This window comes from Natator depressus, chromosome 1, assembly GCF_965152275.1.
Source record: "Natator depressus isolate rNatDep1 chromosome 1, rNatDep2.hap1, whole genome shotgun sequence".
Taxonomy (NCBI): Eukaryota; Metazoa; Chordata; order Testudines; family Cheloniidae; genus Natator; species Natator depressus.
In genome coordinates this window covers 344,181,683-344,197,823 of record NC_134234.1, presented here as the reverse complement: position 1 = coordinate 344,197,823, position 16,141 = coordinate 344,181,683, and the positions used below count along the sequence as shown (strand labels likewise).

The 16,141-nt window shown below is 51.6% G+C and overlaps 1 protein-coding gene and 1 pseudogene across 1 annotated transcript; both read left to right on the top strand.

The window, feature by feature from the left end:
- Positions 1-555: 555 nt before the first annotated feature.
- LOC141992160 (interferon-induced protein with tetratricopeptide repeats 5-like) lies at positions 556-3,882 on the top strand. The gene is made up of 2 exons (XM_074960932.1): positions 556-560; positions 1,786-3,882. The coding sequence occupies exons 1-2, from the start codon at positions 556-558 to the stop codon at positions 3,191-3,193; spliced, it is 1,413 nt and encodes a 470-aa protein (XP_074817033.1). The 3' UTR covers positions 3,194-3,882.
- On the top strand, positions 3,345-15,929 carry LOC141992103 (interferon-induced protein with tetratricopeptide repeats 2-like; annotated as a pseudogene).
- Positions 15,930-16,141: the final 212 nt, after the last annotated feature.

Sequence of the window (16,141 nt, the reverse complement as noted above, 5' to 3'; positions counted from 1 at the left end):
GAACACCCCTCGGTGGTGGGGAAGGGCTGGCCGGGGCCGGGACACGGGCAACCGGTTCGGGGCAGGGGGCTGTGGAGCTGGTTGGGGGCGTAGCGGGGAGCGCGCCGCGGCGTGGTGATGGTGAGTGACCCCGTCTGTGTGCTGGGAAGCCCAGGCCAGGATTGTACGTGTGCAAGCGCGTGTGTGCGCACACACACACACACACACACACACACCCCATAACTAGCCCCATGTCACCCATGGAGCTGCAGGTGGCGACTCGGGCTGAGCGGACGCTGAAGATGACAAGGGGAAGTGAAAGTTAAGTTTCAGTTTCCTTTTCTCCTGCTCACTCTCGCTTCCTGGGGAAAGGCAGCTCCCCAGCCAAACCAGCGAGATCCCCAGCGAGCAACCCGCCCTGCGTATGAAGGGCAGCATCGCCCGGGCGGCCACAGTCCGTCCTGCCCGGGCAGAACTCGGGTCTCTCCCTGAACCGGGCACTTCCACACCGTGGGAAGAAACCCGGGGCAGTGAAAGGAGCCGTCACCTCCCCTGCCTGGGACTCAGCGGATCGCAATGAGGTAGGAGCATTGGGGTCGCTGGGCGGGGGGGACATTTCCAGCGAGGGCTAAAGTCAGACAGCTTGCCACCCCCCTCTGCGCATTTCTGGGCTGTAAATCTCCGGCTTTTAAATCTCTGGGGCGCGGTCACTCTGGGGTGATTCTGCGTCCTGTTGACTCTCCAGGCTGGTGCCTCTCAGGGCTAGTGCAGGTCACTGTTGACACCTCCCCTGCGAGCTCCCCTCGCTGTACCTTCACGGAGAACTCCCCCTCTGGCCAGCTGTCACTCCGGCTTCGCTCCGCATCAACGGAGGAGCCGGTAAGAGAGTGCCCCCCCCCAGCCCTGTGCCCCCTCTCCGTTGCGTTTCAGAGGAGCAGCCCTGTTAGTCTGTATTCACAAAGAGAAAAGGAGGACTTGTGGCACCTTAGAAACGAACCAATTTGTTTGAGCATAAGCTTTCCTGAGCTACAGCTCACTTCATCGGATGCATTCTCTAGCCCACGAAAGCTTATGCTCAAATAAATTGGTTCGTCTCTAAGGTGCCACAAGTCCTCCTTCTCTCTGTTGTAGTTTCTAACATCCACGTGGCTCTTACCAGACTATTCACTGGCCTTGTAACTCCTGCTCCCCTCCGCGCCCCTCTGCAAAACCTGGCTGCGGGTGCGTGTGGGGCGGGGGGGAGAGATTAACTCTGATCCCTGGGGAGCTGGAGCCAAGGGGCAGCTGGGGGGCGGGACGGGACCAGCCCAGGAGATGCAGAGAGAAAAGGCAGCAGCAGCAGGAGCCCGGAGCTACAGCGCGGGGGAGGCTGCTGGGAGGGGAACCAGCTGCACGTAGCCCCACTGCCCCCCCAGCACCACCCTGAGCGCAGGGCACCGGCACCAGACCAGAGCGCAGGGACAGCTGGGGGGTGGGGGGGGCTGTGTCTCTAGCAAGGCGGGGGGGGTGGTCCTGTGAGTCTAACAAGGCGGGGGGGGGGGAGGTTGTTCTATTGTTCAGTGTGGTGCTTGTTCCAGGGTGACCATATTTCAGGTTCCCAAAAAGAGGACACTGCCGAGTGGGGAGGGGGAGGGAATGTGGGGGTGGGGGTACAATTGGTGGGTGCTGAAGGGGATACCTGCAGCAGGGGTACTCACTGGAGGTGGGGGGCAGTGTCGCTCCCTGTCATGGTGGTGGGGATGATTGCAGCATGTAGTGGAAATTCATTCAGCCCAGATGGAGTCTCATTTTCCCCTCTCTTTGCAGCACCCTGCGTCTGAAGGAGAAGCTGCAGGCCCTCCAGTGCCACTTCACCTGGAACTTTGAAATCAGAGACCAGGTAGATGCAGTTCACCTCCTCCAAACTCTGGCTCTCAGGATTGCCCACACTCACTACCAGAACCAGCCCACGCTCCTTGCCATGCAGGCTTATCTCTGCCACCTGCAAGGGCAATATGAAGACGCTCTGCAAAGCCTTAGAGAAGCCGAAGAGATTCTGCAAAGAGATCACCCAGATAACTTCCCCCGGCAGGTCCTGGTCATTTATGGAAACTACGCCTGGATCTATTATCACTTGGCCCACTATGATTTGGTTGAGCTTTACCTGGACAAGGTTAGAGAGATCTGCCGCTCCCTGAAGAGCCGCTCTCCACATGCAGCTCAGATCCCTGAGATACATGCACAGAAAGGCTGGTCTCTCCTGGCAGCAGGCTTCCGCAATGGCACTGAAGCCACAAAGTGTTTCCAAATTGCATTAAGAGAAGACGAAGCAAATGGGGAATTTCTTGCTGGGTTGGCAATTGCGGTCTTTGCATCGTGGACTCACTCACACAAGCCTGTACTTCGGGAAGCAGCCAAAAAGAAGTTGGTTGCCATTCTCCATGAACAGCAGCAAAACTATGAAGCTAAGGTGTATTTAGCCAAGATCCTTAAGAAGTGTGATAGACAGCAAGCCAAAGCCCTCTTAGAAGATGTTGTTCAGAATAGCCTGGACCCTGAGGTCCTGAGACATGCAGCCAAGTTCTTTCAACCAGAATTCATAGAAAAAGCAATCTCTGTTCTAGAGCAAGCAATCTCTCTGAACCCCAATTATCATCTCCTTCACTATGACCTTGGCGTCTGCTACAAGAAACAACTGGAGCAGGCCAAGTCAGGCAGAAGAGAAGAAATATTGGCAGCAGCTATTGAGGCCTTCAAAAAGGCTGTGCAGAAAGATCCAGCCTCTGTGTTTTCAAGGCTGGCTTTAGCTGAAATGTATGGAGAAAACACACCTCACTACCAAGAAGAGATTTATCTCAATCTCCTGAGTGAAATGCCCAGCCTCAGCAAGAAGTGTCAGCAGGCAGTCTACCTTCACTGGGGGGATTTCCTCTTCTACAAGCAGAAGTCAGTGTGGGAGGCAGCTAAGATGTACAAAGCAGGTTTTGCCATTCCAGACAACTACCTGGAGAGGCAACAACTGAAAAGCAGGTTGGAAGAGGTGTCAGGAGAATTCCAGCAGAGCTTCCAAACCACAGAGGCTGAGGCCATACATTACTTCATTCAAGAGAATGAAAGTCCGTGGTACATGGGGAGATCCACTGGTGGCAACAACAGAGCAGGAGACTGGAGAAGGAGAGAAAATGCGGGATCCTTTCCCTTCCCTTCCGTGGACACACCACGACCTCTTTCTTAAGTGAGTCACTTTCCCCACCTGTGTAACAGTGATATTCGTGATGCAAATGATTCTGGGTTCCCTGAATTGTTCAGACCACAGCACATCTTGCTGCTGTTTCTTATCATTATTATTAGCTACCTTTCTTCTGATAGCACCTAGAAGCCCAGACATGGACCAGGACCACATTGCGTCTGGCCCCAAAGAGTCTACCATCTGCAACGAGAGACAACAGGAGGGAACCGGCAGACAGACGGAGGAGCACAAAGAGACAATACTGGTCAGCAAAATGACAGTGGTCTCAGCCCACCAGCCGTTGTCAAGTGTTTTGTAAGTATCACCGCAGAGGACAGTTTAGCTTCTGACACTGAGCAGCTGTTTCTACTCAGAGGGGACAGTGCGACCATCCTTGTCTCTAAGCAAACCTACCTTCCAGCTCTGCTGCCTTCTAACGTCCACGCAGCAAATAAGAATGGAGTTTCTTCTAACAGCGTTGAGTTTTTGTATTTGCATGGCTGAGTGCCTGTAGTGTGTCTATATCATGAGTCCCATCTTTGCTTTCAGCACCTCTCACTGACAATGACTCACATTGACATGGCACCTTCATCCCCAGCTTGTCACTGATCTGCTATGGTTTTATTTCATTTACAATAAAAGTAACTGAGAAAACAGAAATCAGTCAATTACACCATCTTGGAACATTCCTTTCCGTGCCCTTAGATTGCATCAGGGTGAGCAGGACACACAGGACCCCACGGGCGCTTCGAACTCACAGTAAACCACCGTGACAGTCACTAATAGAGCTGGAGCCAAGGCTGGAGTTTCAGAAGCTCGCTTGGTGGAAATGAGTGTCCAGATTTACCAAAGAGCTCAGCACACAGCAGCTCCCATTGTTCTCAGCTGGGGTCCAAGACCCCTGCAGTATTCTCAGGGGGGTGGGGGGTGGGCGGTGGAATCCTCTATTGTTCTCAATGGGGTAGGGTGAGGAAGATTCTCCATGGTTTTCAGTAGACACTGCTAGCCCTTTGGAAAAGCAGCCATAGACGCTTAGACAGCTAAGGGGGTACCTTTGAGGTCTGCTGGGCACTCAAGGGATTACCATAAAGGACCCTAAACTCTCAGGTGGGTGAGGTGGACAAAGGGGTGGGGCAGGGGTAAAGGCTCCTTACCTGGCACGTTCAAAAGCCCTCCCAGGGGTCCTGTGTGCTCCAACCCCTCAGGCACAGCGACCCCATCAGGTGCAGGTGAACACGCTCACCCCAGCGCTGCCAGCTGGCCAGGCGCGTCCAAACGCCATGGGCCCCTTTGCGCTGCGATGAAGGGATAAGCAGACAGCCAGGGCAGGCTGGGTGTGAGTGAGTGAGAGGGGGGTTGGAACTGGCAGGTTTGCCCTGTCGGGGGATGCTGGAGGGGACGGGGCGTAGATCCACGGGGAGCTTGGGGAAGGGGCAAAACACAGGAAAGCTCTTATCTGGTTGGGGGCTGCTTTGCACGCAGAGCAGATGCCCTGCTTCCAGCCGCAATCCCTTTCCACAGCAAACCTGGGCAGTCAGCAGGTACCTGCCCCAGGGCTGTCCGGGGTTGGGGGCCCCTCCCAGCAGCTGTTTGTGGATGGATGTATCACCACTCAGAGCTGGAAAGGAGCCGCGTAGACCCAGCTACGGGGGTTCAGGCAGTTTTATGGGGACCAGAGCGACCATTCTGTGGGCACAGTGGAGAGCTGAGATGGCGTGACAGGGTTGGTGCTACTCACCCCTGGGCAGCACCGTCTTCTGGCTCATCTGGGGAAGTAGCTCGGATGCCCCTTCCCGTGCTTACTCAGCCCGTCGAGCCCCTTGGTCACGCCCTGGCCTCTCACGCGCTGGGAGCAGCCGCGCTTCCCTCTCCCTGAGCCCCCCCGATCACCTCACGTTAACGTTCTGCCCCAGCCGGGTGTCATCGCAGGCTGCTCCAGACGGCCCCCACCGCCCCCAGGGGCTCTCCCTCATGTGTCACCCCAGCACTGACTGGTGGGGGAACCCGGCCCGCCCTCTGCCCCGGATGCCAGTCCAAGGACCTCAACCCAGCAGCTGTGGGGTATTCCTCTCCCAGCCCTTCCTGCTCCTCCCCTGTGTAAACACCCCCAAACCCAGGGTGCTCCGGCTCCAGCGCCCCCCCACCCCACCCCACCCCCGGGCTGCTCGGGCTCCAGCGCCTGCCCCCGCTCCAGCATCCTCTCCACCACCACCCCCGCTCCAGCTCCCCAGCTCCGGCCCCCTGGCTGCTGCAGCTCTGCCTCCTGCCCAGCTCTGGCGGCTGCTCTCCCCTTAGCTCAGCCCTGCCCTGGCTCAGGGAGCTCCAGCGCACACGGAGGACAGGCCCCCAGGCTCCTGACTCCCTCATTGGCCTGCCCGCCCTGTCAATCAGCCTGACCTAGAGTATTGACCCCTGCCCATTGGCCCCAGGGACTGCCAGTCTCAGGATTCTAATTTCTCCGTGGCCCTTCCCCGCTATTGGCAGAGGGCAGCCAAACAACCCCACTCAGTGTCAGTGCGGGGCCAGCAGCCCCCTTACACCGGGACGGCTTCCTGCTCTCCCCCAGCTGACACACCAGCTGATCCCCTCCATCTCTCTCCCATCCCATCCCTATCCTTTCACCTGCACCACCAGCCTCTTTCCTGTCCCCCGCCCCGCCTCCTACCCCCCATTCCCTACAAACCTTAAATCTGCCTCCTGCCCCCGAGAGCTTCTCCACCCTCCCTTTACAGGGCTCTGCTGTTCCTGAGATGTAACCATGTCCTGGCTAGCCCCCAACGCACCCCTCATGGAGCGCCAGACATTTTGCCTCTGAGTGTTAGGATGACCACCCGTTCTTTATTTTATAGGACTGTCCCTGATGTAAGCAGTGTCAGGATGAGCTCCACCCTGACATCTGGTGGTGAGGTGTGGCAAGTTGTGGAAAAAAAACTTCAGGGGCTGATCTCATTTGCATAGGCACACCCACCCCGCCTAGACTGAGGCCATAGCTGCCAAATGGTCACTTTGGCTGCTGTGGGATCCCCAGTGTCTCTGTTATTGGGGCAGGAAGAATAAATTGTTATTACCCTGATTATGGGAACTGTGCTTGGAACTGTACTTGGCCTTTTGCTATGATGGAGGGACTCATCATCAACTAAGTAGCACTCGCTAGGCAAGGGTCATGGGTTCCAAAACTGTGTGAAGGGAGAGAGACTTGAGACAGGTATTAGTACCTGGGGGTGTGGGCCCCTTTGTGAGGGTCTGAAGCACCAATTGCACCTCTGTCTTTCTCCACTGTGGAATGTCAGAGCTAATTTTGGGTCTATTAAGAGTCTTGCTACAGGTACTGTGCTGCATTCACTTTGGCCTTAAGGTGCACCAGCACTAAGGCCCCCACTACTATGAGCTGAAATCACTAAGCACTGTGTCAAGTAGTGGGGAGCCGGAAGATCTAGAGTGCAGCTGTGTGTTTGTGAGACGGCGAGCTGAGCAGAACTGTTCGTGAGACGGCGAGCTGTGTGGCGTGGAGCCGGTCGTGGTGGAGCGGAGCCGTCTGTGAGACAGCGGTGTGTTCGTGAGACAGCGAGCTGTACAGAGCGGAGCCATTCGTGAGACAGCAAGCTGAGCAGAGCTGTTCTTGAGACAGCGAGCGGTGCAGAGCAGAGCCGGTCGTGGTGGAGTGGAGCCGTTCGTGAGACAGCGGTGTGTTCGTGAGACGGCGAGCTGAGCAGAGCTGTTCGTGAGACGGCGAGTGGTGCAGAGCGGAGCTGGTCGTGGTGGAGCAGAGCCGTTCGTGAGACAGCGTAGCAGAGCAGAGCCCTGTGGGGCAGTCAGCTTCAGGACACGTAAGGTGCCCCTTGCCCCTTTTCCCCACACACAGGCACATTTTAGCCAGACTGGGGAGTAACACTATGCAGATGAACTTTTGAACTCTGGGGCTGGACTTTTTGGACTTTGGGTGATTTGTGGATTGCTGGACTCAAGAGACGTTTGCGTGCTGGGACTCAAGAACCCGAGGGAAAGGGGCATGCCCCAATTTGCTTGGGGTGGTTTTTTTGCTCATGGGTTGTGTTATGAATCCTGTTGGTGCTGTTTCCCCAACATAATGCCACATTGTTTCTCTCTGTTATTAAAAGGCTTTTTGCTACACTCAGACTATGTGCTTGCGAGAGGGGAAGTATTGCCTCTTGGAGGCGCCCAGCGGGGGTGGTATATATTTGTCCCAGGTCACTGGGTGGGGGCTCGAGCCGGTTTGCATTGTGTTATTGGAATGGATCCCCTAGATATTGAACCCGGCCCTTGTTGCTGCCAACTCTGATGGGCAGAAGGGTTACACTTATTTCATTGATTTGGCCCTTATGATGACCATCCATAACTTAATTCTCCTGTGGTTTTTTCCCCCCTTTCTTCCATCCAACAAAGGTGGTCGCTCTGCTGCACTGGGCTTGGGTCTCACTGAACACAGTCGGAGATGGCTGCCCTCTTCATTACAGGCAACTTCTCTGCCACGTGCAGACAGCTTGTAGGGAAATGGCAGCCATCTTGCTGCCTTCAGCCCCATTGAGAGTAATGGGAGATAGCAGCCAAAATGGTTGCGGAAAACTTCACCCATTGGCAGTGTGGCTGGAGAGGGCAGGGCCTAGAGGGCAATGCGGCCCTCAGCGACCCTCTGTGTCAGGGATGGAGGCTGTGCCAGCCACAGGGGTGGCTCCGCAGGGCCATGGGGAAGCGTATTTATTGTCACACTGGCTGGAGTGGCTCATGAGTGAGAATACCAGCCTCAGGGCAGACTTTTAAGAACCACAGCACAAACCCCAAACTGGCTGGGAGTTCTATACTTCGATTTCACCAACCAAGTGACAAGTTTGAACCCCTCAGGTTCTAGGCAGCTTTACCGTGGGGCCACAGACAGTCCCCTGGGGCATTCCAATCTCTCTTGCAACCCAGGCAAGCTTGCTCTGTGGCACATGGTTGCTTTACACCAAAGATCACAAAATATTCAGGTTAGTCTCACTCACAAAGGACCATTCACTTACACCCAGCTCAATTTGCACCTTAGATCTCACACCAAAGACAACACTTGTAGACATTTCTCTAGTAAACTAGGATTTATTAACCAGGAAAAAGAAATAAGAGCATTATTTACAAAGTTAAAACAAGTAACCATACACACAAAAACGTGCTGCAGTCTTAGGATTCACATGGTGCCAGAGCTGATGAAATATGCCAGCTCGATGTGTCCATTAGGGCTAACCCAGGTTAGTCCTGCGGATCTCTTGCTTGTGTTCAGGAATCTTTGCCCCTGAGAATCTAAACAGGATAAAAGGACCATAATTCCTTCTGCTCCGAGATTTTTATCCCCATCTCCCTAGAGTCTGGACAAGTGCTTCTACATGCTTGATTTAGTTCTAAACGGGAGCACAGGATCCAGCCCAAGAGGTGAATCTAGCTGAACCGCTTTGTGATAGCATCCATAAAATAATTAAATTGAACATATCTGGGGGGAGGGGACCACCAAAGAAGTCCCACACAGGAGCATTTAATTTCAGAAAGGGGAACTACACAAAAATGAGGAAGCTAGTTAAACAGAAATGAAATGTCCAGTCCTAAAACCTATGTATGTAACCTATCATTTAAACCAGCTTCTGTACCAGATGTCTGGAGGATAGCTAATGTGACACCAATTTCTAAAAAAGCTCCAGAGGTGATCCTGGCAATTACAGTCCAGTAAGCCTCACTTCACTACCAGGCAAAGTGATTGAAACTATAATGAGGAACAGAATTATCAGACACAGATGAACACAATTTCATAGAATCATAGGACTGGAAGGGACCTCGAGAGGTCTTCTAGTTCAGTGCCCTGCACTCAAGGCAGGACTAAGTATTATCTAGACCATCACTGACAGGGGATTGTCTAACCTACTTTTTGACAGAGATTCCACAACCTCCCTGTGATGGGATGGGATTCGCCACTGTGGCGCCTCCTGCTGGCTGTGATAGGAATTAGCTCTACTCACCAGGGCCCCCTCCTCTGGTGGTGCCTTGTTGCCATCACTTTTGTTCCAGGACCCACTGTGACGAAGTGGGACTCTTCTTAATGTTTCCTCTGAATAGTGTGGGGGTGCCTCAGTTTCCCCTATACAGTTCTTGAGTATCTGGGTGGTGGAGTAAGGGTGTATGATCACTGCAGAGCCCTAGAGGGCAGGTGTGTGCAGGGGTCTGGACACAGAGAATGGCCGACACCCTGTTTCCTGGTAACTGATGGCCTGGGCCCTTCCCCCCTGCAAGGTGAGAGCTAAAGGGTTGGAGAACAAAGGAATCAGGTGACCTCCTGGCCCGGGAAAGGGACAAAGCCCAGAGGAGGTGCGGCTGGAGGGAGTTTCAGTTTGGGGCTGGCTGGAGACATGGAGTGAAGTACAGACATGGTTGTCTGGCTCACTGCCCCCCAAAATGGACCCAGCTGAGGGGTCCTGTTCTCTGCACCTACAAGCTCTGTTTTAGACCATGTTCCTGTCGTCTAATAAACCTTCTGTTTTTACTGGCTGGCTGAGAGTCACGTCCGACTGCGAAGTTGGGGGGCAGGACCCTCTGGCTTCCCCAGGACCCCGCCTGGGCAGGCTCGCTGGGGGAAGCGCACGGAGGGGAGAGGATGCTGAATGCTCCGAGGTCAGACCCAGGAAGGTGGAAGCTGTGTGTCCTGAAAAAAGGCGACTGCCCCAGAGTCCTGCCTGGCTTTGTAGGGAGCAGTTCCAGAGCATCGCCCGGGGACTCCGTGACACCCACGCCGCTCCCAGAACTGTAGAGTCCTCTTCAGTGACACTGCCCCCTGGCTCTGCCACCCTCTGTGTTCTCCCCCTTCCGGGGGACCCACGGTCTCTGTTCAGCCACTCCTCCAGTGGCAACTTCAGTCCATTGTCCCAGGGCCACTTCCCATGTAGCTGCAGCACCCTTTTCTGCCCATACCTCAGGTCCTCAGCCTGCAGGTTGTAGCAACCAGCCCAGAGCTCTCTCTAGCTCCCCCAGCCCCTGCTTGCAGCACTGCTCTATCCCAGGTGCTGGCACTCCTTCTTCCTGCTCAGAGCCTGGTCTTCTCCCCACAAACTCCATTCAGCTACTGAACTCTGCTATGCCGTGCAGCCCTTCTTATATGCGCCTGCCAGGTCATGATTGCCTGCTTCTCTCAGCCCCTTTCTAATTGGCTGCCTGCAGCTCACTCTCCGTAGGGCTGCTTTTAACCCCATTTCTGCCAGTGGCAGGCAGCCACGCCATCACGCTCCCTAGGCACTTTATTCCAGTGCATGACCACCCTGACAGTCAGGAAGTTTTTCCTAATGTCCAACCTAAAACACCCTTGCTGCAATTTAAGTCCATTGATTCTTACCCTATCCTCAGAGGTTAACAAGAATAATTTTTCTCCCTCCTCCTTGTAACAATCTTTATAACCGTTTTCAAGTGCATAAATGTCCCCTCCCAGTCTTCTCTTCTCCAGACTAAACCCAGCTTTTTCAATCTTTCCTCATAAGTCATCTTTTATAGACCTTGAATCATTTTTGTTGCTCTCCTCTGGACTTTCTCCAATTTGTCCACATCTTTCCTGAAATGTGGCGCCCAGAGCTGGACGCAATGCTCCAGCTGAAGCTGTATCAGCGTGGAGTAGAGCAGAAAAATTACTTCTTGTGTCTTGCTTACGACGCTCCTGCTAATACATCCTATTTGTTGCGGAAGAGTCAACATGGGTTTTGTCAAGGGAAATCATGCCTCACCAACCTATTACAATTCTTGGAGGAGGTCAACAAATATATGGACAAGGCTGATCCAGGGGAAGTAGTGTACTTGCACTTTCAGAAAGCCTTTGACAAGGTCCCTCACCACAGGCTCATAAGCAAAGGAAGCTGTTATGAGATAAGAAGGAAGGTCCTCTCATGGATCAGTAACCAATGAAAAGACAGGAAACAAAGGGCAGGAATAAATGGTCAGTTTTTAGAATGGAGAGAGGTGAGTAGTGGTGTTCCCCAAGGGTCAGTACTGGGACCAGGACTGTTCAACGTTTTCATAAATAATCTGGAAAAGGGGGTAAACAGTGATGTGGCAAAATTTGCGGATGATACAAAATTACTCAAGATAGTTAAGTCCAAAGCAGACTGAGAAGAGTTAAAAGGATCTCACAAAACAGGGTGACTGCGCAACAAAATGGCAGATGAAATTCTATGTTGATAAATGCAAAGAAATGCACATTGGAAAACATAATCCCAACTACACATACAAAATGCTGGGTTCTAAATTAACTGTTACCACTCAAGAAAGACTTTGGAGTCATTGTGGATACCTCTCTGAAAGTATCTGCTCACTGTGCGATGGCAGTCAAAAAAAGCTGACAGAATGTTAGGAACCATTAGGAAAGGGATAGATCAAATAGAAAATATGATAATACCCCTATATAAATTCATGGCACACCCATATCTTAAATACTGCATGCAGATCTGGTTGCCCCAGCTCAAAAAAGATATACTGCAATAGAGAAGGTAGAGAGAAGGGCAACAAAAATGATTAGGGGTATGAAACAGCTTCCATCTGAGGAGAGATTAAAAAAACTGGGAGTTTTCAGCTTGGAAAAGAGATGGCTAAGGGGGGAATATGATAAAGGTCTATAAAATCTTGACTGGTGTGGAGAAAGTGAATAAGGAAGTGTTATTTAGTCCTTTACATAACACAATAACTAGGGATCACCCAATGAAATTAATAGGCAGCAGGTTTAAAACAAACAAAAGGAAGTATTTCTTTATATAACGTACAGTCAACCTGTGGAATTGGTTGCCAGGGGATGTTGTGAGGCCAAAACAATAGTAGGGTTCAAAAAAGAACTAGGTAAGTTCATGGAGGACAGGTCCATCAAGGGCTATTGACAGGATGGGCAGGGATGCAACACCAAGCTCTAAGTGTAACTTGCCTCCGATTGCCAGAAGCTGGGAATGGGCGACAGGGGATGGATCACTTGATGATTCTCTGTTCTGTCCATTCCCTCTGGGGCACCTGGCATTGGCCACTGTCAGAAGACAGGACACTGGGCTAGATGGACCTTTGGTCTGACCCAATAGGGCCATTCTTATGTAACCTCTTCATGAGGTCCCAGGAGGTTGGGATGGATGTCATGGTTGACAGTATGAAAAGCAGCACAGAGGTCAGGAAGGATGGAGAATGAGAGTTAGGTGAGAGGAGATCACTTAACTCCCAAGGGGTGGCAGGTTCTGTCCCGTGCTGGGTTGTAGAGCAATGGCTGCTGTGCAATTTTACATTTTAACTGAAAAACATAGTGTCATCAGTTTTTGTTCTGAGTTCAAGAAAAGGAAGGAATCAGAAAGTCTCATAGAAATAACTCTCAGGTGTGTTTATGCCTTCAATTCTTAGGGTTTCAGCTGTATCCAGGCCAATTCCAGAACAAAGAACAGACATTGCATCCACAGAGTCCATAAGAACGGCCACAGTGGGTCAGACCAAAGGTCAATCTAGCCCATTGTCCTGTCTTCCAACAGTGGCCAACGGCAGGTGCCCCAGAGGGAATGAACAGAACAGGGAATCCTCAGGTGATCCATCCCCTGTCACCCATTCCCAGCTTCTGGCAAACAGAGGCAGGGACACCATCCCTGCCCATCCTGGCTAATAGTCATTGATGGACCTGTCCTCCATGAACGTCTCTAGTTCTTTTTTGGCCTTCACAACAAAGAGTTCCACAGATTGACTGTGCATCGTGGGAAGAAATACTTCCATTTCTTTCTTTGAAACCTGCTGCCTATTCATTTCATTTGGTGACCGATAGTTCTTGGGTTATGAGGAGTAAATCACACTTCCTTATTTACTTTCTCCACACCAGTCATGACTGTATAGACCTCAATCATATCCCCCCTTAGTCGTCTCTTTTCCAAGATGAACAGTCCCAGTCTTATTAATCTCTCCTAACATGGAAGCCGTTCCATGCCCCTAATCATTTTTGTTGCTCTTTTCTAAACCTTTTCCAATTCCAATATATCTGTTTTGAGATGGGGCAACCACATCTGCATGCAGGATGCACAGCAGGGGGAGGGGTGTAACAGGCCTCCATTGTCTCAATTAAATGTCCGGAGACAGAATATTTACATTCTGCTGACCCTCAGCATCTCCCCATTACATTTCTCTCCTGCCTGCTGACTAGAGTGGGCCCCGTTCCCATTGATACTAAGGTTATGGCTACAGTGCAGTCGCAGGTGTGTCTAGCTCAGGTAGGCATCCCCATGCGAGCTTTAATCTAGCTAGTGGGATTAAACCGAGCAGTGAAGCCGCAGTGGCGCAGACCCGGATGTGGCCTAGAAACACAAGTACGTACCTGGGGGCCAGATGGGCTTGCAGGTCCTGCACCGCCAAGTGTCACTGCTGTCTTTAGCTGTGATATCTAGGTTACAGCTAGTGCGGGTAGGGCAGCCCATGCTACGGTCCCACCTCTCACTGCAGGGTAGACACACCCTGCGGCCATTTCACAGCACCCTGGCCGTGCAAAGGGGCCTTTCCATTTACACTCGCTTTACGCTGCCAGCGTGCTGGGAACTAGCCTTTGTGTAAATGAGAGTCAGGCCCTTCCTGTCTCCTTGGATAAATGGCCCCCAGTGAAGTCAGTGCGAGACTCTCTCTCCACACACACATATACGTATCCCAGGACATAAATGACCCCAGTGGGCAGCCAGATGATTTCCAATGTTTGAGGGGGTTTAAGCGCTCCCTGAAGATTCAGTTTTCTAGATATCAGCTCCTTAAAAGTTACATTTCTATTAAGGTTAACCCCCATACCTTACATTATTGGTCCAGACTGCATTTGCAACCTTAGCTCCACATTCACCAAGTTCTTACATGGGAAATCCCTTTGTTTTGTGGGCTCTGTTTTGTGACATCATGATGTACATTTTGGCTTGGAATAACACGCATCAAATATTCCAGTTAATAGCTAGCTTCGGCCCTAAAGGTGAACTGCACAACAAAATAATCACTTCTAAATACTCTCACTTAGCAGCTCTGGTGCTGGAGGAGCATTCAAACAGGTAAACACATTTTGAACAAACGTTGTACATTGTTATTTCCCCCCTGAGAAATTCTCCTGACGTTACCAAGCGGGGAGCTCTCTGTGACATAACAAATACCACAGGCTGCATCTATTGCAATGAGTCATGGGGTTTGGCAGTGTTGCTTTCTAGGACACAGGAAGTACTAAGAGGATTTCACAAAGGTTAGATTCAAACCATTCATACTGATCCCATGCATGGGAGAGTGAGGACGTCAGACACTGAAATCCAGGCTTAGTTCTTTGTTGCCACTTAGCAATTTGCTTTTAACCAGAAAGAAACCCTGTCACTCTGTAATCACTGCCCCATCATTGTAGCATGTAGTGGAAATTCATTCAGCCCAGATGGAGTCTCATTTTTCCCTTTCTTCGCAGCACCCTGCATCTGAAGAAGCTGCAGGCCCTCCAGCGCCACTTCACCTGGAACTTTGAAATCAGATACCAGGTAGATGCAGTTCACCTCCTCCAAACTCTGGCTCTCAGGATTGCCCACACTCACTACCAGAACCAGCCCACGCTCCTTGCCATGCAGGCTTATCTCTGCCACCTGCAAGGGCAATATGAAGATGCTCTGCAAAGCCTTAGAGAAGCAGAAGAGATTCTGGAAAGAGATCATCCAGATAACTTCCCCCGGCAGGTCCTGGTCATTTACGGAAACTATGCCTGGATCTATTATCACTTGGCCCACTATGATTTGGTTGAGCTTTACCTGGACGAGGTTAGAGAGATATACAGCTCCCTGAAGAGCCGCTCTCCACATGCAGCTCAGGTCCCTGAGATATATGCACAGAAAGGCTGGTCTCTCCTGGCAGCAGGCTTCCGCAATGGCATTGAAGCCACAAAGTGTTTCCAAATGGCATTAGGAGAAGATGAAGCAAATGGGGAATTTCTCGCAGGGTTGGCAATTGCGGTCTTTGCATCATGGACTCACTCACACAAGCCTGTTCTTCGGGAAGCAGCCAAAAAGAAGTTGGTTGCCATTCTCCATGAACAGCAGCAAAACTATGAAGCTAAGGTGTATTTAGCCGAGATCCTTAAGGAATCGGATAGACAGCAAGCAGAAGACCTCTTAGAAGATGTTGTTCAGAATAGCCTGGACCCTGAGGTCCTGAGACATGCAGCCAAGTTCTTTCAACTAGAATTTGTAGGGAAAAAAATTTCTATTCTAGAGCGAGCAATCTCTCTGAACCCCAATTATCATCTCCTTCACTATGACCTTGGCATCTGCTACAAGATGTAGTTGTGGGGGGCCAAATCCAGCAGAAGAGAAGAAATATTGGCAGCAGCTATTGAGGCCTTCAAAAAGGCTGTGCAGAAAGTTCCAGCCTCTGTGTTTGCAAGGTTGGCTTTAGCTGACATGTATGGAGAAAACACACCTCACTACCGAGAAGAGATTTATCTCAATCTCGTGAGTGCAATGCCCAGCCTCAGCAAGAAGTGTCAGCAGGCAGTCTGCCTTCACTGGGGAAATTTCCTCTTCTACAAGAAGAACAGTGTGCAGAAGGCAGCTGAGATGTACAAAGCAGGTTTCGCCATTCCAGGCAACTCCCAGAGAGGCCACAACTGAAAAGGAAGTTGGAAAAGGTGGCAGAAATATTCCAGCAGAACTCCCAAACCACTGAGGCTGAGGCCATACGTGACTTCATTCACGAGACTGAAAGTCATTCTCTTGAATAAAGGAGGAAGTCCACTCGTGGCAACAACAGAGCAGGAGACTGGAGATGTGGAGAAAATGGGGGATCCTTTCCCTTCCCTGGACACACCAAGACCTCCTTCTGAAGTGAGTCACTTTCCCCACCTGTGTAACAATGACATTCGTGTTGCAAATGATTCAGACTATGGCACATGCTGCTGCTGCTGCTGCTAATTATTATTAGCTACCTGTCTTG